Source organism: Nesoenas mayeri, assembly GCF_963082525.1.
Source record: "Nesoenas mayeri genome assembly, chromosome: 2".
In the NCBI taxonomy this organism is placed as follows: domain Eukaryota; kingdom Metazoa; phylum Chordata; class Aves; order Columbiformes; family Columbidae; genus Nesoenas; species Nesoenas mayeri.
The window spans coordinates 28,605,850-28,632,609 of NC_137543.1; the positions used below are offsets into that span (position 1 = coordinate 28,605,850).

Genomic DNA, 26,760 nt, shown 5'->3' on the forward strand with positions numbered 1-26,760 from the left:
CTGGAAGCTCTTATCTTTTGTAAATGATTTTTTTTTTTTTTTAAGAGGTATTTTGATTTAGAGTCACAGCTGTTAACAAGTATGTTTGGCATATCTTAAGCGGTGGATGCTGCAAACAAGCCAGGTTGGTTTCTCATAAAGCCAGTGTCTGGGCATGGGTGAAAAGACTCCAAGTGGTATGATTTGACTTGGCGCTGGTTGCCTGTAATACCAAACAACTTTTAGAACGCCAGAAGTTTTACTTTCTTTTGCCTGGCTTTCCTGCCTGATACATGTTTCTTAGCTGGGGCTGAGGAGAGCTTGGTGCAAGCTTCCAGGACTGGAAGGTTGGATGCATTTAATGCTCTAAAAATGTGTGAGTCACTGTTCATCATGACTGACTGGAGAGCACTGAGCTTAAATAGGGGTGTGCACTGTTTGTAGTAGTTATCATTGCACACTAGATGCAGAGGCAGCACTGTAATGCAAATGTCCTAGCTGGACTTCTTTACAACCGGCATGGAGCAGCAATGAGCTGCCATTGAGCCTGAATTCCTCTTGGATATAGCAGAACACTTTGCTATAATAGTTCTAATCCAAAACAAAGATTACCAAACTATGGCATGCATTTTTTTTTCACAAGTCATACACCATCTATTTCAAAGCAACATGCAAAATATTAGTAGTAAAACAATAACAAGATGTCTTGCTCCCTTATTTATAGAGGAATAACAGCTGTTGGGTAGCCATTAAATGCCCTCTGCTGCACCTGTGTGGAGTTTGGCCCAGAGATGTGCCAGCTACAACCACCACCATATAGAGGTGATGGGACTGGAGACTTCCTGAGTGTGTGTGTGACCCATCACTGACTCTGCAGGAGTGGCTGCTCATTATACAGGAGAACCCCTGTGGAAAGAAGAACATATTAGAAATGTCACAGCCAAGAGGGGGTAGCTAGAGAGCTATAAGGCATTGCCATGTGTTTTACCAATAATTGCCTTGCTTTTACATGATTGGTTTTTGTTAAAGAAACCCATGACACATCTGATGAAGCATAACATTTTTACTGTTTAACCTAAGGTCAGCCTTAGGTGATTCCCTTCTCCTTACCATTCCACTGGGACTTAGAGATATTAAACCAACTTGCATGAAGAGTAGCATCACATTGTCAGTGTTGTGTCCACATCACACTCCGCATTTTGTTTGGAGCGCTCATTTTGAAGCATTCCTCAAAATGTAATTAAAATGAATAGTGGCATTTGAGGTGACTTTTGCAGATAGCGCTCATTAGGTAGCGCTACAGCAGCTAAGAGATGTGATAACCCTTAAATCATTCTCATAATATTTGACTCATCTAACCACTGCGACTATATTTTTAGTGGCAGTAATTATCATAGATCTGAGCATCTTCTTCACACTCCAATTTTATTTAATGTTTATGATTCTATATGTAGACTGCTACACTAGATAGTTCCAGAGGACTATCTAGTCAGGATGTTAGATATGATTAGTGCTGAATTTTTCTCTTAGTGCTAATAAAATGAAAAGGAGAAACACCCACACATGGGTGAAAGAATTAGAGCAAGTAGTACTTCTGGAAGATGTAATCTGTTTATGGTAAATTCCATTCATAGTAATTAGATAGCATGAACTATTTAAATAAAGAAATACATTCTTCAATTCAATGTTACTTGAGTGTTCAATTCTGACAAATAATTATCATCATAGGTAAATTATTATTATATATTATCTCAACAGTGGGAAGTAACCAAAGATTTGGGGCCACATTTATATTCTTTCATAGACTTCTGACTGATCAGTTAGAGCTAGTGTGCCTTAGAGCATTGTACCATAGAGATCAAACAATGCTTGCTATTGATTTCAAATGCAGCACGCCCCGGACTATCACACCGTAGCTTTATGTAGTGTTGCTTCTACTGGTTTTTTTCTGCATAAATTGCCTTAATTCTGAACAGGGTTCATTTCATCTGTACATAATTCCATGTACTGTCTCTACATGCAATTTTCATAGTTACTTGTGTAGCTACAAAGCTGCCACCACCAAAAAGTAACACCAAGCTTCCTTCAAGACTCAAATGTTGCCTGACTGCTGTAGCTGTTTTTCTTGCGTGTCCGTGGAAAAAGACAAAATCTGAGCAAAGCACAGTGTAAGTTATTCTACTTTGCTCTCACATTTTGAAGAGGCATACAGAAGGTGAAAGTGTTCCTGCAGACCAGAAGCACTGAAAAGTTGATGAAGGGCATTGTGTGCATAGATGGGATTGAGTAACTTATGAAGGAATAAAACAATTCAAAGTAGTTTCATGGCCTGGAGTTTGTTGGACTGAACAGTATTGTAAGGAGATAACCAGAATTTAAACATATACCTATTTTTCAATTAAAATATAGACTTTTTTTACAAGTACTTTAAGGCATTATAAAAACTGATCTAAAGAGACCACTATTTCCTGAAATATTTTTTCTGATAACTTTTCTAACTCACTCTTTCTAAGATGTCAAATAGTTTGAAGTAGTCTCCCAAACTGGAGTATTATGCACATTTGAAGGTGACAGCATCAAAGAAAAATCAATATTTGCAAACATGTTAGTGCTTGTTTGTACTATTTTGAGACATTGCCCTGATATTGCGTGATTGATCAGACTAAAAGAAAGCATATTCTCCATCCAGGCTGCTGAGTCTTGTTGTGATGGATGTGTCAAGCAATGTTGTCCTTCTGGACTGACTTTTCTAAAGCTGAATACATCAGATTGTTATCACAGAAGGCTTTGCTTAGAGGTTCTTTGTCAGATCCTTTGTTACTGAGATTGTGTTTGAATTTTGAGTCAGTAACATGTAGGCTCATAAAAAACTTTGGCTTTACTTGGTCATTATCTGAAAACATAACTCTCAAAATCACCTATCATACTATTATGTATCAGAAAGTTGATAAAATTTTGCCAGCAAAATCAAGTGAAATGAGAACTGTCTCTCCAAAATACTGGTCATAGTTTACTGAAATTCTGAAAATATTAAAAAAGTAGGATTTATCAATTCTTTATCAAAGTGACAGTAAGCAGTTGACACCTAGTCTACCTTGATGCTGCTCTTATGCATTGCACAAGAGTAAACGTCTGGCGAGTCCACTTTAATCCCAATTGTAATCATATACTATTTAGATAATAAAATTCTGACTTCCATATGCTTTAAGCTAAGCTTTTCCTCATGTGCAGGTCTACATGAATATGTAACACACAGGCACAACATCTGGGTCTGGATTTAATGCCATGTTTCCATAACCAAGTGTTGAAAAAACAACATAAACTTAAGACTTTGTGAAAACCAATGTGTTCGCAGTTCACTTCAGTAATTGAAGCACAGTTATCAACAAGAGCTTGGGTGCTACAAGCAACATCAAATGCATTACTTTAATACATATTGTACAGTGAAACACAGACTTCTTTTTCTAATTATGTACAGATTTTGTTGTAAAGATGGAAGATATTGAAATGAAAGCCAAGCCATTGTTACTGGGATCACTTACAGTAAAATGATTAAGGTGTCATATAGATCTATGGGCACTGTCAGTGATAACAGGACATGAAAAATGCCTGAGTAAAACTGTGCTTGTGGAGACTCCCTGCCCAAATTTAAACCTTCTGCCTAGCTGCCAATTTGTATCTTTTTTATGTAGTAAAAAACTACCAAGTCCATACCATAATAAAACTGAATTCCAGAGTAAACTGAAATGCAAGTATGTTTTATTAAATGAAAGGCATTTTAAACAATAGAACAGGGGGGGAAATTACCTGTAAAGGACAGTAAATAGAGTCAAGTGATAATCATTGAGATATTTGGAAACTGTGAGACAGTTCATATAACAGTAATGGAAGTAAAATATAAACAGACTGTGAAATTCATAACTCATTTCTATCTGGCTGCACAGTGAATTTGTGTAAAGTATTTTAGTTTAATCAGTACATCTAGAGTATGTCTGCAATTCCAATTGGAAAATCCATGCTTTTTGGATTTCTCATTTTATTAATATAAAAAAGAGAAACTAGATGTGGTTTTAGTAGCTCACTATATTTTTGTACCCTAGATATATTGTACTATTTATGCATATTGGATCTTTTTTTGGTTTGTTTTTTGTTCCTTGTTTTTGTTCCTAATTTGAGATTTTTAAGAAAGACTTTATATTTGCAATAACTGAAACATTCAGTCATGTGCAACTAGCTGTGAAGATAAGCATTTTGTGTATTTTTATATAATTCATAATTCTTCAGAGTAGTAATTAATAGTAGAAGAATAATATGGAAAATTACAAAAAATTCTCAGGAGTCCTCAAGTAGTACCTTAAGCTGTTTAAGTCCACAGCAGTATCTCAGAAGTAGACTGAGAAATCTAATAGTGGAGTTGAACAGTGTCAGCTGCAAGCATCAAATGATAATCTGGAAATGCTTCTGTTAAAATCAAAAGCCTGGAAAATTAAATTAAGGTCTCATCAGGAAGACAGCACAGTAGGTCAGGTGGAACTGTACACAGGCTACATATTGTGAATATTTTTTCGTTATATATTTCTAACTGGCCAGAATGGTTATATCACGAAGAGTTTTATTCTAGATAAAACCGTATTTTCACACTGAGATACTGCTGTGAACTTAAACAGCTTAAGCTACTACTTGAGGACTTCTGAGGATTTTTTGTAATTTTCCATGTTATTCTTCTCTTTGTGACATCTATGAGCCAGCCACTTTTCGAAAACCTAGATGTGTTCAAAATTTTACATGCAAGGGCAAAGAAGACAGTTAAAAGATTTTCTGGTTTGGATCACAAGGATGAATGCCTCCCATTTTTATCTGCTTTTCTATATAGGCCTCTATCTTGTTTTCCCTGTCATGTTCTTTTTCCCGATTTTTGGAGTCTGTGCTTTTTAAGCAGTTCGAGTTCATATTCACCATAGTGTATGGTGTCGTGCAATTTCATGTGAAAAAGTTTGACCCAGGAAAACAGGAAGATGTAAGATGATGAATTTGAGTGTTAGCCGTGCTCAGACTGGGAAGAGAATTCAAAAAATCATGAAGTTCTGGTGGGAAAATTCTTTATACCCTAGTATAATTTTTTTTTGTTTGTTTTGTTGTTGTTTTTGGTTTTGTTTTTTCCATGAAATATGCTGTTAAGGAAGTTTTTTGGGTTTTATTTTTTGTTGTGTTTTGGGTTTTTCTTCTTGCTTTTTTTTCCCCTTAGGTTTCCTGTAGCAGAGACTCAGGCATGGATTCAACAATTCTTGTTAAATAAATCATTTATTTGCAAGATACAGTGTAGAGCAGCTCAAGCTGGGTGCCTCATGGAGAGGGACCTTTAGTGGAAAAAAACTTGGAGAATTATACCCCCCTAATCCAAGCCCCCACCTCCCCTGCATCACTCTAGACCAATTGCAAAATTTGAGTCTGTGATCTTCCTGTTCTTTATGGGATCTCTTCATTTTCATCAGATGGTCCATCAATCAAAGTTCTGACCTTCAGTTGCTATTTTACAGCTGCAGCTAGAGAAAAATAAGTTCTTGGTAAATCAAAACTTTCTTCTGTTTCGTCTTCTGTTAGACAAATCTCTGTTCCTTTACTTATCTCCAGGGATGCAGCTTCCCTTATCTGCTAGCTTGAAGACTCTGAGGCCTTTTTTACTTAACAAAGCAGAAAGTTCAAAGGTTTGCAGCTTGCAGAAGTTATGCTAAACAAACTTACTCATGTTAAGCAAATCCTGTCTAAGCAGTTTCTAAACAAGTTTTATAAGAAGCAGTATACCAAGTAATTCAATAAGCTGAGGCAGTCTATTCCCTAAAATATGCAAAAATGCTGGAAAAATAACCTGAATTCTCATATCTCTAACATTAAAATAAGGAAAGATCCATTTCTACTAACAGGTCTATTTGGATGTTCTTTAAAAATAGCTTCCAAGGATAATCTTAGCTGGTACTTCGTAGGTTAGAAGAGAATTTCACTGGGACAAAACTGAAAGTAATTGAGTTTTATGAGTTAAAAGATGAACAAATAGTAAAGCATTTTCATATATGTATTTAATTGATTTAGTTTCATATGTATACATTTAGATTTATTTCCATTTTTTTCAATTGTTCGTACCCATGTTGTACTGAATTAACCACTCCCTAATAAAACTTTTCCAGTCTTGTGCAGAAATTTTTATGTCTGATTGTTTAAAAATTAGGTTCTGTGCCTTTCTAGAAAAAGCAGCTACTCTAGAAGCCTTTCAGAATGGCAGAATAGTGCCTGAGAGTACTTGATCCATACTACATGAGGGGACAATCAAGTTTTAAGCAAAATTTTCAATACACAATAAGAGAATCAAAGCAGCATTTCCAAAAGATTTCAGATATTTTCCTCATGTTAGAAGTTTTCAGTATTTTAAAGTGATGAAGGAAAGGGGAACATAAAAATTAGTGTCAGAAGAAAAAGAAGTCTTGCCAAGCATTTCTATTATAATGCTGAATTGTGCACTACTTGGCACTATCTGAAATATTTCAAGACCTTCACAAGACTCAGAACAGAACTTGATATATATTTTTCTTACACTAATTAGTTGTAAGGGTTTTACAAGACTTAGTTCAAGTGTTCCATTATGAAAAGTGACATGCAAAGAAGAATTTGGTATGTCAGCTGCCCTATATGCTCTACAGAAGTAAACAAAATAAATAGCTCGGTCTGAGCTTGCAAGCAGATTTTAAGGTTTACAGGTTTTTTTAATCAAATGACAGAAAACTTGCTTTGGTTAAGTCTGAAGGGATGTATATGTGTTTTCCACCTGTCTAGACCTTGTGTGTACAAATGAAGCCATTTATATAAACAGCCGTTGAGCCAATACATCACCCTAGACCTCAGCAGCAGACTGATCCATTTGTCTCAGATTCTTTCTCCTACAAAGCAGTTCAGTACTCAGTAAAACCACATGAATCTTTTCTAGTTCCTTCCAGCCCCAGACTGGTCTATATTAATCCCTCTGCAGACTTGTGTCCTGTTATTTGTCAGTCCCCGCTGCTTTTTTTCGTTTAGGCTTGTGCACTGTTCCCTGGAGGCATCAACTGCCAGACCTCCCAAACTCAAATGATGAGTGTGGCTTGAATATACAGCTTTCTCTTACAGTAAGCATTACCTCTTTGCTGTCACAACCACGTGTTTTGTGAGGCTGACATAAACTGAACAGGCACAAAAGAAAGACTTATGATTTCTAGATCATGATATGCAAAAATGCAAGTCTAATGGCTACTGCCATGGTGATTGTACAGGTATCACATCACATCTTCCTCTTCCTAAAGAATTATTATCTCTGAGTGTTACCTCTAGAAGGAAAATAACGTGAGACCTTTTCTCATAGAAGTCTGTTGATCATCTGCTTTCATAGTAAAGGTCATAGGACTTCCCTGAACTAATTCTGCTTTGAAATAAAGCACATCCATTAGGGAAAAGACAATCCATCCTGATTTTCACATTACCAGTGAAAATAATATTTCTTAAAACTTGAAATCTTATTCCGTTAGCTACTTACCATTGCAAGCCTTTCCCACAGATTTTGTTGAGAAGTCAGTTTATGATGTGATTTTGCATTTATTTGGAGAAAGGGAGAGAGAGGTTATTATTTCCTGAGTGCTACAATACAGTTCTCAGAATGTGTGGATTGAAGTGAATGGTTGTCAGTTTATTGAGGGTGGCAGGTGAAATTCAGTGCTGATAAGGTAATGCATACTTGAGGGGATAATTTGAATTTCTCTCACACGTTGCAGATTTCTAAATTAATTGTAGTCACTGAGGGAAGAGACTTGGGCAACGTTTTGAACAGCTCAGCGAAAACATCTGTTCAGTGTACCGCAAAAGGAAAATGCTAGGACATTTAAGAAACAATTCTAAAAATTCTGAAATGTTTTAATGTCATTACTGTTTTCTTACATGATGTTTGTTAGGTTCTGAAAACTTCATCACAGGAAGTGTTCATCAAGGAAAGAGAGAATTCTAGAAAAGGGTGAAGAGAAATTTGAGTAATGGAATTACTTTTTGCAAAGGATTGTATTAAAATTGTTTCATTTGAGGAGACTAAATAGGATCAGCTTTAGGATTAAGAAAAGCTAAACTGGGTTCTCTTTTATCTTTTAAAAAATTAATGCAAATAAGCTGAAGTGGACAGCAAAGTTTGAAGTGAAATTGCTTTTTAACCAAACAACTTTTAACTGATGAATTTACCCTAATAGCCAGATTTTTCCATAATTGTCCAATAGGAAGATTTTACTAAGGCAGGAGACAAAGTACCATTGAGACAATCCATTGTGGCATTTACCATGTTTAGTCCCATACTTATTTTCCAATAATTTCTCGTGATGATCAGTTTATGTGGTAGGGATAATGATCCTGGCATCAGCACATATAATCAGTTAATAGCTTTTGACTTTATCAGATACTTCACCTTTACCTTGCTTTCACGTCATCTGCAAAACTTTCCTAATGCTGAAGCAAGTCTGCTTTTCTGCTCTGGAAAGGAGGAAATGAAGGGAAGGGGAACTAGAGATCAATTAAATTTGATTAATATAACAATGCTGCTTGCTAAAGACTCTCATTCCGTTAAGCATACCTCACTGTATGGCAGTACAGCTATGTGACCATATCTCACTTTTTATCTGTAAAACTGAATGAGGAGAAAAATCCAGTTTTCCATCTGGCAGCTTTAGGTTCCTAAGAGTTACAATGCTGAACTTCATGGACAGGACACATGAGATGCTTCAATGACTATAGGTACTTTAACAACTAATTGAAAGTTGGTTATAATTTCTGTTAAGATGATGTCTTAGGGTCTTTGAATCTACTTCTGACTAACATGTGCTTGGTAACTTTGAAGCTCTGTCCTTCAATACTTGTAAAATAGAAAAACTTTATTCAAGTTTGCATCAAGTTGCAAACTTGGTCTCCATCACTGCTTCTTCAGACTTTGTGCTATGAAGAAAAAGAAAATAACAGTTGCTGCTACTGTCTGAGTCACTATTCATATCACTGTGTTTGCTACAAGTAGTTTTCTCAGCAATGTGAGTCCTCACAGCCTACGTGCACTCTCTATGAACTTCTCATTAAAGTCTTATTCATATCCCTGCTCATCCTTATAAGATCATCAAAGAGCAGCATGAGCACTTCAAGTACTCTTCTGTAGATTCAGAAAGTCATCTTTGCACCAGTTTATCTTCAAACAATGGCTGCATTATTAAATCCACTATTAAAACTAAAAAAGACTCGAATCCTAATGATGTATTTTAAATGCCTTTAACAATAACCCAAGTTAGATTGTTGAGTTAGAGAGCTGTTATTGCTTTAAAAGCTGATCTCGTACAGCCTTCCAAAATTAGAAGTTAACACTAGGAATTTCTGCTTTTTAGTAACATGAAATTCTCATTGTTAAAAAAAGATGGGTAACTTTATCACTTTTCTCAAACTGAATATTCTTTAGCTTAGAAGTAAGAAGAGAGATTATTTTGTGAAAAATTGCTTACAGCAAAAAGCATGTGGCAAACATAAATTGAACCTTAGAATAGATATGATGAAGGTCAATTGCACTATTTTAAGGTAAAGGAGAGGATGCTTGATAAAAATGAAATTTATAGTGCAGATGTTTATCATACAGATACCATCTTCAGACAATGCAAAAGCTTACTGTTAGCTCTCACCCATAGGAAGTCAAAAAACATTGCCAAGTGTTTAAAATAAGCTCTAGTTTAGCTCTCATGCAGCAAAACAAGAACACTTCTTCCATGATGTCCACCACCTATTGGAAGATCTCAGTTGGACATGTTTTGTATGTCTGTTCTGTTTTGGGATAGGATTGACTAGAGCCATATACCCTAACCAGTTTATGCCATGTTGAGCATAATCTGTATTTGTTTGTTCATTTTATGTGGGTCATAGACTGAAGGGTTTTTGGGTGTTGGTTTCTTAGTTGCAGTTCTGAGGTACTTCAATCTGAAGGGGAGCTAATGTTTGCAAAATGAAGGACTTCATTTGATTTTGACCCTGTTTTCTTTCTTTCTTTTTGATTTGGGGTTTGTTTGTTTGTTTGTTTGCTTGAGGTTTTTTTCCTTTTTTTTCAGTGTAGTAAAATTTACACTGTTCCATTTTCCTAAAGTTTCTTCCTCCTTCCCGATAGGAGTTGTGATATCAAAGACTCAGTTTGTCTATTAACAATTGCCAACCTAATCACTATATTAAAATATTTTTTCTTGCTTCTAAGACTGAAAAAAATGTTTAATTTTTCTCCTAAGCACATGTATACCTGCACAGATAAACAGTTGTAAACACTCTTGGCTTTGATACCTGCAAAAGCTGTTCTCATTTGCCATTTGAATCTGTACAAAAATGTATACATACTTTTGGATATTTAGATTTAATTGCTGAGTGGGGTAATCCCAGCTCCATTTTTTCCTCTAGTTTATGATAGACCCAGTTTAATAAACTTAAAGCCAAATGAATATCAGTTAAGGTGCTGTTTGGGATATTTAAACATTAGTTTCACAGGATTAGCATACTAATGACATTGCTGTTAGAATACAGGACCTATTATTTTTTATTAATTGCAAATGTAATTTCTAAAATGTACTCAGTTACTTGTTTTGCATATTATCCTTCTTAATTGCATGGAAAACCATGTCTCTCAGAAGACAAAAATGGAAAATCATGAACATAGAATTCTCCCTACCCTTTTTTAATGTTTTGACTCTATCTGCATTTTTGAGCTAGAGAAACAATATATGTAGAAAAAAACCAACCAAACAATACAAAACAACATAATAAACCCAAACCAAATAAACAAGAAAACCCCACACCTCTGCAATGTCTGATCTTTATAAATGTTACCCGTGATGAGTGTAAGAAAATTATTTTCTTTTAGCAACCTATTTTTTTAATATATATAAAAGTATAGATAAATCCTGATCTTGTTGGTTGATAGAGGCACTTGACTGAGTTCTGCCAGGTACTGAGTGCTCTAAACATCCATCTGAACCTACAGCTTTTGAGAGTACTCAGGGATTCACAGCATCAGGTCCTAATTAAGCAAAGCTAAAATTGTTCTATTACGTTTTTAAATTGCAATACACAAGACGATAGCCCATAGGGGAACTAATAAAAGATAATCCTGTGGTTCGCTTTGAAGCAATTACTGTATGTCCCTTTCTGCCTGCAGGAATCACCTTGTCACATCCCTCACTTGCATCAATTCACCACTTCCTTTTCCCCCCTTCTATTTTTGTAATCCTGCCCTTTAACAAAAATAGAGTTTAGAGCATGACATAAAAAGGAGACTTGCAGATGCACTAAAATACGTGCAGTCTTTCTGCTACTTGCAGAAGGATTACAGACAGCTGGTAAGTTAGTGTACTGCAAGCAAAATAGACTTATCAAAAGTAATATGAGGACATTTTTATCTTTATGAAAGTAAAAGGCTAATACAGCTAGCCTGATTTGGTCTTATTCTGCCAAAAATCTACACAGAGGTGGTTTCAAGAAAAGAGAGTGTTTTACTTCAGAATTGATATGTCTTTATTATAGCAAGCAAGACAGCTTTCTCTACTCTTTCAGTCTTGTCTTCACCATAACGTCCATGGCAGCAGTCAGTTGTGACAGATTTAGTCGTGATTTGAAGCAAGGATAGTTACTTCCCCAGAGTAAATTCACCTTTTCTTGCTACTTGAACTCTATACAGAAAAGCTACTCTATTCACTGATTTTGATCCATGCTAAACAGAATTTATGACAGATGTGTGATCACTGTTAAAGACGTTTAACCAGTATTGTTGTTACCTCTTCAGTTGTAGAGCACTGCCTGTCTCCATTTGAACCACATGTACAAGAGGAAAATAAGACAGGTATAAATTGCATAAATTAACAGAAAGAATCATTAGAAGCAAGTGTGTAAAAATGGAAGTGCTAGCTTCTGATTGATCCCTGAGCTCCCCATGGCACAGTCATCTCCCACAGGCATTTTCTGAAGAAGGGTTGGAAATGAAAGTGGGAAACATTAATTACAGATCAATATCCCATGGAAACTCTTCTATTGGACTAACATTTTCAAAACCGGGGACTAAGTCAGAAACTAAAAGAGGACAGAACAGAGAACAAGGTGGTTTCTGTACTGCCTGTTTCTTTTCCTTCTTACAGCTTCTGATCAGATAGATATACCATGTAGCTGTGTGGATTGTCTTCATTGCAAAACACGAAGAGAGTGGCTAAATTAAAATGTTGCCCTCCTTCCTCCCAGTTGGTTTCATTGCTCCAAAGAACAAATCAGACCTTTCAGGGATTTTACTTCCTTTCTGCTCTATTAGCTCCCTGGCCTCTTTGCAGAAGTTACAAGGTTTTCCTTTCAAATTATGTTGTGGTGTACTATTTATGTTGTTTTGTTGTTTTCATTTTGCTGTGTGGACCAAATGAAGTAATTTGGGAAATGACAGTATTACCTTTTATGATCATTGCAGTCTTTTCCTGTCTCTCACTGGGAAGTGACAAACTCCCTATACAATTTATAAAATCTGTCTTCATCTTCTATCTATATGTTTCTACAGGAAAACATGAATCAGATTTTTCAAAGAGCTGTTGTAGTACTGAAAATATCTCAAATTTTATATCAGCTTGATTGTAAAAAAAAGAAGCATTTCTAAAATCTAGAAAGATATTCAACAAGGAAGCACAGCATCTTAAATTTTGCGTCTTATATATCTGACTTTGAAAAACACAAGACAGAAAAAAAGATATTTTCAATTTAAAAATGAGCTTATTATCAATTTATATTTAAAAACATACTGTGCCATAGAAACTTATATTGCAAGTAGTAGTGACTTCATTAATTGCTGAAAAAGCACAGAAAGGAAAAAAAATAAAATTAACATTCAACAAAATAAAGGAAGTATCTCATTCAATTAAATAACTTCTTTTTCCACTGAAGGCAACTTTGCTGTTGACTTTAGCATAGTCACTTCTTTTTTAAAGACACAGACTTTCAAACATTGTTTATGTGCAGTACAGTATGAATTTACATGCAATCTTACCTGTAAAGGTGTAGTAAAAATAACTATGAAGTATAAATCCAGAAAAAAATATTCAATCTGTTGTTGCATTTCTATTCTTTTACTTTAATGCAGTTTTAGTTTAATACAAAATAAAAGAATATTCAATATATTGATATCTATATGGGAAATTTTTGCATAGATATTTAATGGATGTGTTTATGATTCAAAATATTATGTTTATTATGTCTATAAAATGAGGAAAAATATTATAATGAAGCAAATTAAATAGAAGTGGTATGGAGGAAAAAAAAAAGTTTGGCCATGTCACATTTCCTACAGATGTTTAACTTGCAATTCATTTACTTCACTGATGTAAATCTAAACATGCATAAACTATAATAGTAAAGATTTTTTGTTTAATGGCTTCAAATACTAAGTGTCAGATATTGCTTGAATAATCATTTCCCTAAAGGAACTTTGCAGCTTGACCTTTTGTTTTTGTTATTATGGAATACCTTCCCACCATCCTTTTTAAAGTAGTGTAACACCATCTGTTGGTACACTATGTATTTCTTTTTCCTACGTAAATGTCTTAGAACAAAGTTTTAATACTTTTAATGAAATAATTTGAAGCAACCTATTGGAACATATTAAGAAATACAGTGCTGATTAATGGGTTTTTTGGTTTATTAACTGTTAGTTGGGTTTTTTTGTTTGGTTGTTTTTTTTATGTGGCAGCTTGAATTTACAATTGTGCCATAGAATATATACCAAATAAGCAATTTTTTTACATTAGTCTTATGGTAGTATACAGTTTCTATTTGTGTGATGTAGCTGCTGCTGCGAATGATTTTACAGTCTACAAGGAAAAATCCTATGTTACTGTCAAGTTTCACTGGTATGAATGCCTCCCTGTTGAAGTAGGTGATTGACTGCAATGATATGCTCAGAGCCTAAAATAGTCTGCGGCCATTCCCAGCTAGTGCCAAGCACTTTGAGACTTAACTACTTGTAGGATGGTGGTGGAAGTAGTGAGACAGTCCTTATGAATTCATGAGTAACCTCTCAGAAGATACACAGAGAGGGAGAGAAAGAGTCAAAAAAAAAAAAAAAAGAAAAAAGTAAAAGGTTGGAGAAATAAAGTGAGCTTTATAAGGACTGAAGACTATGGAAGCTTGTGGGCAACCTCCATACCCCACAATATGATGGTTGTCAAATGAGTAGACCACAGGTCTTGTGAAATGTGTTCCAGAAATCAGACTGCTTAGCTATCAGGGAAAAAGTTGTGATATTGCACCTGTATTCTTCTTTAGTTTCAGATTAATAAATAAAATGTGTTATTGAACAGGTATTGTAGAAAGAGAGTTCTGTGGAAAATTAACTTCCTGGCACTTATTTTCATTTTTGAACATGAGGACTTTTTTTCCCTAATCCTGCAACACTCTGCTAGATAGGTTGTTATCACCAAGACTGTCCACTCAATTTTTTTTTCCAATGACTATGGATGACTATGAAGAATTACTCTTTATTTTTTCTACTTTATCTTGTTTAAAAGATTAAATTACTCAATACCACTTGTACATAATGGTTTTTAGTCTCTCCTTCCTATAAAATGTTTCTTCATTTCACATCGAAGTAGATAGCATCTATTTTTGATGAAGGAATTGACTCCCATTCTTTTTTCAACATAGTACAATTGACCTCTGTTGCTTCTTGTAGCAAACTATCTGACTTCTACTGCATAAATACTAATAATTATTGTTGTTCCTATGTTGATATTTTCTGATTCTCTGCCAGTCCATTTTTTTGTCCTCATGTTAGGAGTAGTGACAATGCCTTATAGATTGAAGGTAAGAGGGCCCATGAAACATGCTGGCTCTTCAAGAAAATAAATACGTAGGCATGTTTTTCCTCCTTGATGAATACTGTTTTTCTTATCTTGGAAGTCTTGGAATGACACTGGTTACAAGCATGTGATTTCTAATACCAAGTGAAGTCTCCCCTTCTCCATGAGGAGAGTGTCTGTCTAAGAAAATCAGTCACGATAAACATAATTCACAAGGAGTACATGCTTAGCCAAAGTCTTCTTTTTCAAGCCAAGGTTTTGCAGTGAAGCCAGCTGAACAGTCTGTTTGAATTGCTAATTGAAATCAGGCAGCCTCAGGACACATTCCTGTATGCACCTATGCACCTTTCTTTCTGTGAGCTAAAATATACATTCACTTCAGTTTGAGAGTAGTGTATGTAGTAAAAGAATCTGTTGCTTTGTTTGACCATGTGAGAATTAGTCTGGAGTAATTTTAGAGCAATTATTACAACAGACCGTGGGGGAAAAAAAAAACAAAACCACTATAAAAATATCTGTAATGACTTACCTGGATTTCTAATTCCTCAGGGACTTTTCTATGTTTGAGCCAGTATGAGTGGGATTCTACAAGTCTTGAAGATATTACAGTTTCAGGAGCTTCAGTCTAGAATCACAGGATCACACAGAATGGTTGAAGTTGGAAGGGACCTTTGGAGGTCATCTGGTCCAACCCCCTTCTCAAGCAGGGCTGCCCAAGGCCATGTCCAGATGGCTTTTCAGCATCTCTGAGGATGGAGACTCCATGACATCTCAGGGCAACCTATACCAGTGCTAAGTCACCCTCACAGTGAAAAAGCGTTTCCTTATGCTGAGAAGGAAACGCCTGTGTTTGTTTGTGCCCATAGCCTCTGGTTCTGTCACTGGGCACTGCTGAAAAAACCTTGACTCCACCTTCTCTATTCCGTCCCTTCAGGTATTTGTACATATAGATAAGATTCCCCCTGAGCCTTTTTTCATCCAGGCTGAACAGTCCCAGCTCTTTCAGTCTTTCCTCACAGGAGACGTGCTTCAATCCCTAAACATCTTAATGGCTCTAGATTTTATTTTTTTCTGAAGAAGCCATGCCTAATCCAGCCATATTATCCAACACAGCATCATTAGCCCTGCAGAGCTCTTTTTATTTTCCTAGAAGCTGTAGAAATTCTAGTAAGATGTAAGGACGGTGTCCCATAAAATATGTTCTATGATTGAGCGTTTACATCTGCTAGAACTGGTAGTTTTATTTGCGGAAGTGTCTCCACTGGTCTGGGTCCATGCCAGACTTCTCCAGAGATTTCTGTTAGTGACTGCAAAAAATTTCCCTGAGCATTAATGAATAAGGTGCACATTCTGCAGTCAGTTATAAATGTGCATATACTGTTACAGGGAGTGATCAAGGTACAAAGAGTTTCTTTCCAGGGCAAGAATTTGTGTCATAGTTGTTCTAACACTAACCCACTCTCAGTACAGACACTCCGTAGAAGTAGTGAATGAACAATGTAACTCCTGCCTTTGGAGCTGGGTAGTATCTGATCCCTGTTCCAAACCTATTTCAGAGTCTCTCAAGCAGCTTAGCATGTAGATCCTACATCTGACACTTACTGGTCCTCACCTGTCTGTAATCTGCAAAAGGCTCTGTTCTGGTGCTCCTGGCTGCTCTTTCACACCTTGCATTCCTGCTGCTTTCAAGATATACATTATTATTATTTCCATGGACAAATGTGGCAGTAAAGCAGAGGATTTAGTATATTTAAGCTAAACTTGAATTATAAATGAAAGGAAATCAGCAAACAGTTTTGACTATATTTTGCCTTTTTACTTTTGCCACTTCTTGGAATCTGACTTTGGTTTGAATCACTAACCAGGCAGAGCTTCTGGCATTGGGCTGCAGTCTTGATTCTTGCAATGAAAATACCTCTCACTGGGACCAGAAGCTCACTTTTAAAAATATCTCAGTCACCATACACTTATGTCAGCTCAACTCTGCTACATCTATTATAGTGACACATCTAAGTATTGACAATAGTACAGTCTGCAACCTAGATATCCCACAGACTTTTTTGAATTATTAAGCTCTTATTACAAATTCTGTAATCCACAGTAAAGTTTACAGTCATTAATGTATCTAAGACTATGTCAATACCACTTCTAAACTGTTTTTTGGGGGAGCTGTCACAGCAACTTACAAGTAAAAATGTTGGTCACTTTCTAGTTTAGGTCATTGGAGAAGTAAATTTTGCAAGTTGGTACCTTTTTTATTTTTTTTTGGCATGTTCATAATGACAAACAAGATAGTTCCTTGGCTTGAACATGATTCCTTCTATTTCAGGTCTTTCCACCCTGAAATGCAATTTCCAATAAGTGGATTTGTTTGTGAAATTCAAGGCATTCCAGACTAATGTATTCTGAAATGCAAGCTCTTTTTTACCTGTTAAGGATTAGTTATCTCAAATTGCAACAATAGGTAACAAGCCAATCATAGCTATTAACCTATTATATTATCTATGATAATTCTTATTCTCATTCTGTAGACTTTTCTGATAGACTAGGTTAGACTTTCCTGGACTATATGTTCTTGTTATATGCTTTTTTTTTGGAAGTGTTTTTCTCACTAGATAGATACTAAATAGTTACACAGTATACCCATTCTGTAAGTTCACATCAGTGTCTTCTGTTAAAAAAACAAACAAACCATCAAACAACAAAAAACAGCAAAACCACAAAACAAACAAAATCATCAATGTGGAACTGGTGGCATTACAGATATGAAGCAGGAAAAAAAGCAGAAGATTGCCTGTAATGCTCTGTGTAAACACTTCTGTCTATCTATCTGGCTGTAAGGTTGTTACTGGCTAGTCAGTATTAGCTGCAGTAGTTAGGTCTGTAATTAAAACAAGCCATTAGCCATGATTAATTTGCCTCAATGGAGAAATGACCTGGTCATATGGATTCTAATTTTGGAGTTAGCTTATTTATCCATACCGTAATAAAAGCCTTCAATGTCTTTTCAAAATTACATCAGCGCTTGAACTGCTAAATCCTGTGGTGATCAGTGTCAGGTAGATACTTAAATGTATGCTTTCTGAAATAGAAGTCTCCTGAATTACTCAGACATTTTAAATAATTTACACTTAGAGTATCTTAGGTCTTATACCTGGGTCGGGGCAACCCCTGGTATCACTATAGGATGGGGGATGAAGGGATTGAGAGCAGCTCTGTGCAAAAGGACTTGGGGGTATGGTGAATGAAAGACTGGACATGAGCCATCAATGTGTGCTTGCAGCCCAGAAGGTCAATCATAACTTGGGCTGCATCAAAATGAGCGTGGCCAACAAGTCAAGGGAGGTGATTCTGCCCCTCTGCTCTGGTGAGACCGCACCTGGAGTCCTGCGTCCAGCTCTGGAGCCCTCAGCACAGGAAAGATATGGACCTATTGGAGAGGGGCCAGAGAAGGTCCATGAACAGGAGGGCTGGAACACCTCTCGTATGAGTACAGGCTGAGAGAACTGGGGTTATTCAACCTGGATAAGAGAAGGTTCCAGGAAGACATTATTGTGGCCCTTTGGTATTTAAAATGAGCCTTTAAGAAGGATGGGTACAGACTTTTTAGAAGGGCATGTTACAACAGCACAAGGGGTAGCTGTTTTAAACTTAAAGAGGGGATTTTTACAATGAGGGTGGTGAGATACTGGCACAATTGCCCAGAAAGGAGGTAGATGCCCCATCCCTGGAGACATTCAAGGCCAGGCTGGATGGGGCTCTGAGCAACCTGATCTAGTTGAAGATATCCCTGGTTATTGCAGGGGTGTTGGACTAGATGACCTCTGAAGGTCCCTTCCAACCCAAACTAGTCTATGATTCTATGATCTTTAGTGGAAGTGTATTAAAAAAACAAAAGTCAAAATCTTTTGAAATTATGAAAACTCACAGTTTTACTCAGCACAAATAAGAGGTTTTTTTTCATGGTAAAGTCTAAAAAAGGAACAAGAATACATGAATAATAATGAAAGGTAGCTGCACTACTGATGGTGTTAATGAAATTGTTTTGATCCATACTTTATTAGACTGTTTGATTTACTAAGCTTTCAGGTTCATAGAACATAATTGTACTGTAGCTTATACTATGCACTGTCATTTGGGAACATTAATAATTTGTTGATAAGTTTTATCTTAGAAATTAGTAAGATCTCTGGAACTCTGATTATCTTTCTAATGTTCTTGCTTAATGTTTAATGATGATACATGGGTTTTCTTTGTTCTTAGTAACAGTTTGGTATCAACATACTGGTTTTGAGAGCACTCTTTCTTGCCACATTAGCAAAGATCTGAATGATTGAAGTCTGTTGGTGTATTTAATATACTCTAAGATAGCTCATGCTTTATCCTTTAGAAGAGATGAACATACAGCCATGTGACAAAATGCTATCTAATCCATAGCCAGGTGATCTGTAGAGCATAATATAAGTAACATTTAAAAACTAAAATGAAAAGATCTTTTAATCATGGCAGAAAAAACCCAAACCCCTAGGTTTCTAGTTGATGACATCCAAAATCTGGAAAGTGATACAACTCATGTGCTGAGCACTTACAGGTTGCATAGGCTCCTGCAGAAATGGCAGGTCTCCAACAAACTCCTAGTATCTCTACAGGTTTCATCAGCAATGGGTTCTGATTATCTTTTTCCTTACAATTTCCTTACGGTTATGAGGAGAGAAAGTGAAGGAATTTTTCTGGTGGAAAAAGTGTGTGTAAGGCGTAGTTTTATTATTTTAAAATGTATGGATAAATGGGACATAAGCCTTGAAGTTCAATTAGTGAGAAAGAATATTTTAAAGCATTCTTTTTCCCTGCCAAATGAAATGTTTGTGTGTCCATGTTCTTCTGAACTACTAATAGCACTCTTCAGCTATTCTCCAGTGTTTGATAATAGGCTGACAATGGGAACTAACATACAAATGTAGTGCAAGCAGATGCTTAGTAAAGATAGATTTCAGCTTCTATTTTGCTAGAGGTTTATGTGGACAATGAAATAAGATTAAACAAAAGGCGTTTCTTTGGTTTATGTAAAAATGTTAAAAAGTGTGACTCACATAAGAGAGTTCAAATACAAAAAAAGGCTGCTGCAGAGGGGAAAGGAATAATTGGTTCCCCTCACCTGTAGCAGGTAAAATGAGAAGTTACAGGCTTAATTTATAATAAGGAGATTCAACACAGAGGCAAACTTCAGAGCAGTGGGATAGTAAAGCACTGTAATAGGGAGGGAAGTGGTGGAGCCTGTTATCTTCCATCTGTGTTTTTCTGTGGTTACCTTGAGAGGTTACCACGGCTTTCATTTCCTGCAGGACAAGAAACTCCCATCCAAAAACTTCACTTAAAGTAGCAGTATTTTATCTGCCTAAACTGTTTAAAGAAATGGGACATATGACTGACTTTGGAGTCTATGTAAAGGATCTCTGTTGGCATCCCAGACATCACATGTTAGATGGATCTACTTCACCATTTCCTTGTTCCAAAACAGATGAGTTCTTCGGAATTATAGGTGGTTCACCAACACTGCACTGCTATTGCTGAAGTGCATTAAGGCAGGGATAAATTTAATTGGGGGGGTGGGATTTTTGTGGTCATAATAGATTGCCTCAAAAATACAAGGCAGTGAGAATTTTGTTCTCCTTTGTTCTCCTGCTGTGACTACCTCACTCTGACTCTTTTCCTCTTTGTTGTTTTACCCACCTATGTATTCTGGACTTCACTTTAAAGTTAAGCTTCTCCTCCATAGTTCCCAGCATTTGGACTATGCACAATAGTATCTGAGGGGCATATTTCAGGTGTCTGGCAGACTGAGCCAATGTCCTTCAGAATTTTTAATAGAAAGCTGGGGAATCTGAGGAATGCAACAGGAACCAGATTTGTTGTCTCATTTCTTGTTTCATGATCCTTTTTCACAAGGACAGAATACCAGTAGCTTTTAATGCTACTAGTTCTCAAGCATTCATCAGTTATTAGCCTTGGACATCGATTTGCCTGAATTTTCAAAAAAAAAAAAAACTTGTTTTCAGGGTGTCATCTGACTTTCTGGTATGTTGGCTGTGTCTTCTGGTTGCTATTTTGAAGGCTGAAGGAAGACCCAGGTGGTCTACTTCCTTTGCTCAATGATAGCAAGTGACTATAAGGCATCCTGTATTTCGCTTGTATTTATGTCTTTTTAGAAAGGGAAAGGCTACAGTGTTACCTCCTGCTGTTTCTGAGCCACCTCTCTTTTCATTTTCCTGTGTCTACAGTGGCACTCTGCTAGATGACAGTTTGTCCTCTCCCCTTCTCCCATGAGCAGTACTCCCCAAGATATTTTTCTCTCTCTCTTTATAGCTTTTCTAATTCAGATATATGAAGGTTTAGCTTCTTGTAAATTTGGTTACTTGTAACCCCACATGTTTGTCTCTTTCAGTTACGCCACAGTGAGGATGGTTTTGAGAAGTGATAGGTGGCCTCACAAGCCTATCATGCTATCTCGTGTGCCCTTAGTGCCTGAAAGAGAACTTCATGAAAAGCCCTGCTATGTGTCTGTATTCCAAATTCATGCTGAGAAGGTGACAAGAAGGTGGCATCATTTTAGACAGCAGTGACTGCTCAGAATTATGTTTATCCCTGACTGATAATTTTTTTTTATTATCACTGTCTGTGACATTGTTTCCCTTGCCTTTTATGCAATGACTTGAGAGGATGAATCTCGAAATAACCCCATTCTTAAATACACTATTGTAGATATTAATTCAAAAGAACTCGCTACATGGAAATCAACCCACTCTGTGTCAAACTGATCTCTTACTTCCATGCTCAAGTTTCCACATATTGCATTGCTCTTGCCATCATTCCGCTGCTAGCTGGCCTTTCAGAGAAACCTTTCAACAATGGGAGGCAAAACAGACTTCCTGTGCAAAGCAACTCATAAACAAAATTATTTGTGTGGTGACCCAAACCTAGCAGAAACTTAGTGCTCACAAGTTCACCCTTGAAGCTGAAAAGTGCAAGAAGTCAGGAGTATATAAAGTTGGATATAGGTACTGATTGTAAGGGTTCATTTATACTGGAAATGAGAGCATCTTCCTGTCTATTAAGCATGATTTTGTTCTTATTCTGAATAGCTCCTGTATATAGAGAAGATGTGAAGCTGAAAGAGGTTAGGCTGGGTCTTAATCCTATCTGCTCTGTATCTCCCTGTTGTGTGGAGCTCACAGACATTGGTGAGATTATGTCTGAACTGTACTATGAGAAGGTAAACCTGTTTAAATTAGAAATATCTGAGCTCATAACTGGAAGATTTTCCCTATCTTCAGTGCTAGTTTCATATTTTATTTACACTGAGCCAATGTTCACCTATAACACATGTTCAGCATCAGTGAAGTGAACCATAGCAATTAATTGATCCATCTTGAGCTTTTTCACTGGGTCTGTAAATGGGAGTGTGCTATTAACGTGGTTAACCTGCTACAGAACTGAATTGGGTGGACTCCGCAAGCTAAACTGAAGGCTGAAAATTGCAGCTACACGGTTTGGTGTTAGGCTGTATGTAAATAGTGAGTATAAACAGATAAAAAATGCACAAGTGTTATATGAGGCAGTCAGAGCCCAAAACACTGTAAGGGGAGAGTGGGTGGATAGCATTCATTAATATAATGATTCAGAATCCTTGAACTGGGATGTGATATATTTGAAAGAGGTGGCTGAACCAATTTTCTATTTGTCTGTCTGTCTGTCTGTCTGTCTGTCTATCTATCTATCTATCTATCTATCTTTATTTTTTTTAACAGAAGATTACATTTCTGAGGCCACAAGTACTTTGTTACTGGGGAGAGTGAAGCTGCAGCAAGGCAATTTAACTGTGTCTTGCAGAGAGGAGATGAGTGTAACTTTCATTCTAGTGAGTAGTTCAGTCCTTGGACGAGAAGCTAAGACATTTTTAAAGATGTATCACTGCTCTCATTGCCTTAAAAGTCTTACACTGCTTTGTTTAGGCTAGATTTTGAGAATGCTTAGAAACATTAAGCTAACTGCAGCTGCTTGTTTGTAAAATATTGCCTCTAGAGGACAGCATGTTTCAGGGGCTTTTTCCAGGTGTTCTTAAGATATTGGATTTAATCCATAAAGCTTTCAGTTATTTGTACCATACTTTCTCCCTCTCACTTCTACACAATTAAGAGCGTAAGGGTTGGCATTAAATCCATCTCAATGTAAAAAGGAAGAACCTTTTATCAGGGAGTTTCCTGTAAGTGGGCACAGACTCAGCTGCTTCACTATCTCCTGGCCACCTGCTTTCTCTATAAGTGTGTGATTTTAATATTCTTCCCGGAAAGCTGAATATCTCCCCACCCTCTCTTTCATATTCTTTGAGAGATGATAACAATATAGTGTAACTGTGTGAGAGCTGTTGTGGATTTATTACTGTAGTTGGTGAATATTCTTATGTACTCTGTGGCTGATCGATTATATGTGGCATAAATTGTAGATGTTATATTTTGTCTGCTTTAAAAATTTCTTGAAGTGCCTAAGGCCAGGGTTATGTGGTTAAGTTGTGACTTTGAATAAATCAATATATTAAATAAATAGTTGAAGGACAAGTTTCAGATAATACAGATAGCTGGCTCCTGGATAGAAAACACTGTAAGTCTTAAAACAGCAGAATCTTTAATAAAGGAGATGAAATAAAAGACCCCAAGAATGTATTATCTGGAAAAAAAAACAAAACACAAAACAAAAACAAACACAAAAACAAAATAATAAACAAACAAAACCCACCAACCAACCAACCAAACAAAACCAAACTAACAAGATTTATGCTTGGTGAATTAGAGGCTTTATTATATATGGTACAAAACCTAATTACTAGGGAGCATTTTATTTACCTCTAAATTCTATTTAATAGCCACTGCACTTGTCATTGCAGGTATGGTTACAAAAGTATGGCTACCTTCCACCAACTGACCCCCGAATGTCGGTGTTGCGCTCTGCAGAAACCATGCAATCAGCTATAGCTGCCATGCAGCAGTTCTATGGCATTAATATGACAGGAAAAGTGGACAGGAACACAATTGAGTAAGTAACCAGTACTGCACTGCTCTTGACTTTTCTGTTTCAAGCAAGGTAAAATAGAACTGGAAAAACTTTATATCACATGAAACAGGGTGACTGGGATATCCGAATAGTGTTGCAGCTTCAGATGGGGAGTTGAAATGTTTCTCTCTCTCTCCTTGCCTTTTTTTTTCTTCTCGTGTTCTGTGTTTCATGGTAGCAGGTAGTCACTTGCCTGCCTGTTATTAGGCATGTGGTTGCAAAGAAATTGTTCCAGGGTTAATTAAAGAAAGGGCCAAAAGGTTGTCAATGTGGAAGTGGAGAAACTGATTCAAGATTGGCAAGAATTCATGTAAGGTTTCACAGTGGAAAGCGTCTTTTCTTACTGGAAAATCTGAAGTGTAATATTCCTTATGCTCATTGCAAAGTATTTTAGCACACTCCACCGCCTCATTTATTTAATGGTTTCCAGTAACAAAAGACCAGGTGTGGTCATTTTTACATGCAGTAAAATTGGATTAGTTTTGCATGCCCTTTGCAATTCTGAAGTTGTTTAAGGCAGGCAGCACCTGATTTTACTAAACACAGACAAACTTTGAGAAACGGAGCAATTAAAAGACACTTCCAAACAACTCTATACTATACTAAAATTTATAAATGTGCCAGGAAAAAGAAGAAAAAAAAAAAAGGAGTAGTATTAGCACACAACTAAGAAAATAGATCTGGTATTAAGATTCAGAGTGCTTGTTGGACTTGTTCCAGTTAAAATGTAATAAAGATTGTCTTGTGGTTTTAGAAAAAGTTGCTTGGCTTGAAAAGCAAACAATAATGAAGTAGTACTGTCACTACATATATAGCATTTACTTTATTGAAATATATTTCTACTCCATCTCTAAAATGCTTTTTGGGGGAGGGGAAAAAAATCATCCTTCATTTCCCATTTACCAAACCTAACCCAATGTGTCATCTTTCATTATTCATTTTTAGTAAAGTAGCTGACATGAATGATTTTTTTACTATTTAGAGTTTAGGGATGAGACTACCCAAAATACTGACAGGATTGGAAAAATCATTTTATTCCACTGACACATGCATTATTGCATTGAAAAGCAATAAAGCAAAGCAGATTTTAGGCCTGCCCTAAGGGGAGGTGAGTTGATCTCACATCCCTTAGTTTAGCAATTTAAAGGACCTTAGAACATGCAGTGCAATGGCAGTAAACGCCTTGTGAGAAAGCGATGCTCAAAAGTATGTTTATGATTCAACCTGCAGAGTGGAGAGACTTGGCTCTTTATACAGCTTCAGTGATTGATCCTTGAGAGGAGAGTGCTGTTACACCAGGCACAAGTAGCCTTTTAAAGGCACCGTGGTGGCAGCTTTGTAAAAGGCAATATATTTCACTAACAGGAAAAGAATCTGTTCACAGTTAGAGTACAGAGAGGATAGAAAGTGGTAACCTAAGGAAAAGTGGAGGCTGTCTCTTGCTTTAGAGTATCAGCTAGCAAGTTGAAAAACAAAACAAAACAAATTTTAATTGCAAAGGGAAGTGGTTTACATTTGCTAAATTGGGCTTGCTGGCAAGCATGTCAGCAAGGTTGTCTTCACTTCTGCTATGTAAGAGACAAAGGAATACATCTATGCAGCAGACAAAAACATTAATTTTACAATCTAGTGGATATTGAGTCTTCCAAACATTTTAATGCACGATATTTCTTTTACATAGAAATATATATTAAAGCATGGCAATTCATAGGTGCATGTAGCTCATGCTGGGTCAATTTTACATATACTTACACTTTTGTTACTACATTAACTGGAGTCAAGTTGGGAACATAACTGATTCATAAAGACTTAAGAAAAAAAAAACCTCATTAAACTAGACTGTGGCCTCAAGTTACCATCAATTATCACCACTGAATATTCTCGGGAGATGTGATTATGTAACAAAGGATAAACTTTTTTTTCATTGTTTGTTTATGTCAGTTTTTTTATAAATGTTTGAAATAATCTTCCCTTTCATCTACATAGCAAGTACATATACTCTTTTTTGGCCAGGAACACATGACATTTGTTTCCCTGTAATTAATATGCTATAATCACATGCAATACTGGGATTACAAAATAGAGAGTACAGCAGGAACCATGTGAAAACAATATGTTTTCATCTTGTGCATGAGGATTTACCTGCTTCTCTAGCGTGTCTTGAGAAGAGATTATGATGTGCCTCTTCATCTTCAGAAGGACAAAAAATTTAAAAAGATTATAATAGTAACTTGATAGGAACCAACTTTGGGGATATTAACAGAGAAACAATGTCCTCCAGCATCATCACCAAAGTCTTCTGGCGGGATTTTATTGTTCTGAAAAAGAAGATAATCCCTCAATGAGTATTTTGCTATGCATAAATATCAACAGTGTTAGTTTTCCCCCTCACCATTCACATATTTTTGCTGTGTTTTTTAACTTGTGTTCCAAATTGCTTGAAAAGCATGATCCGTGCTTGTTGCTGGGGATAAGGAAGAGTGAGTGTTAGGAACAGACATTATAATGGCATAATAATACGAGGGACATTCTGAATACAAGTATCATTACAATGTCAAAAACAGTGAAAACAGTGTCTGACATTTCCATGATGTGCCACAATATTTTATGTGATTAATTTGATTAATTTCTATATTATCAAACACTATCAATGTTTCATTAAAAAGGAGAGTTCTGGAAATAGAGCCACTGTTGGCATCCTGGTCTTTCATATTCCTAAACCAAACATACTAAGCAGAAAAAGGCTAGTTGTCTTTTCTTAAAACTGCTATACATGCTTGGTGTT

General features: G+C 36.3%; 1 protein-coding gene across 1 annotated transcript in view; it reads left to right on the top strand.

Moving 5' to 3' along the window:
- MMP16 (matrix metallopeptidase 16) overlaps positions 1–26,760 on the top strand; it is a gene marked incomplete at its 3' end in the record, with an annotated part of 175,011 nt that overhangs the window by 61,796 nt on the left and 86,455 nt on the right. The window contains exon 2 of the mRNA XM_080339404.1: positions 23,809–23,957. Within this exon, the coding sequence (XP_080195530.1) occupies positions 23,809–23,957 (149 nt within the window). The remainder of the gene's footprint in view (positions 1–23,808; positions 23,958–26,760) is intronic.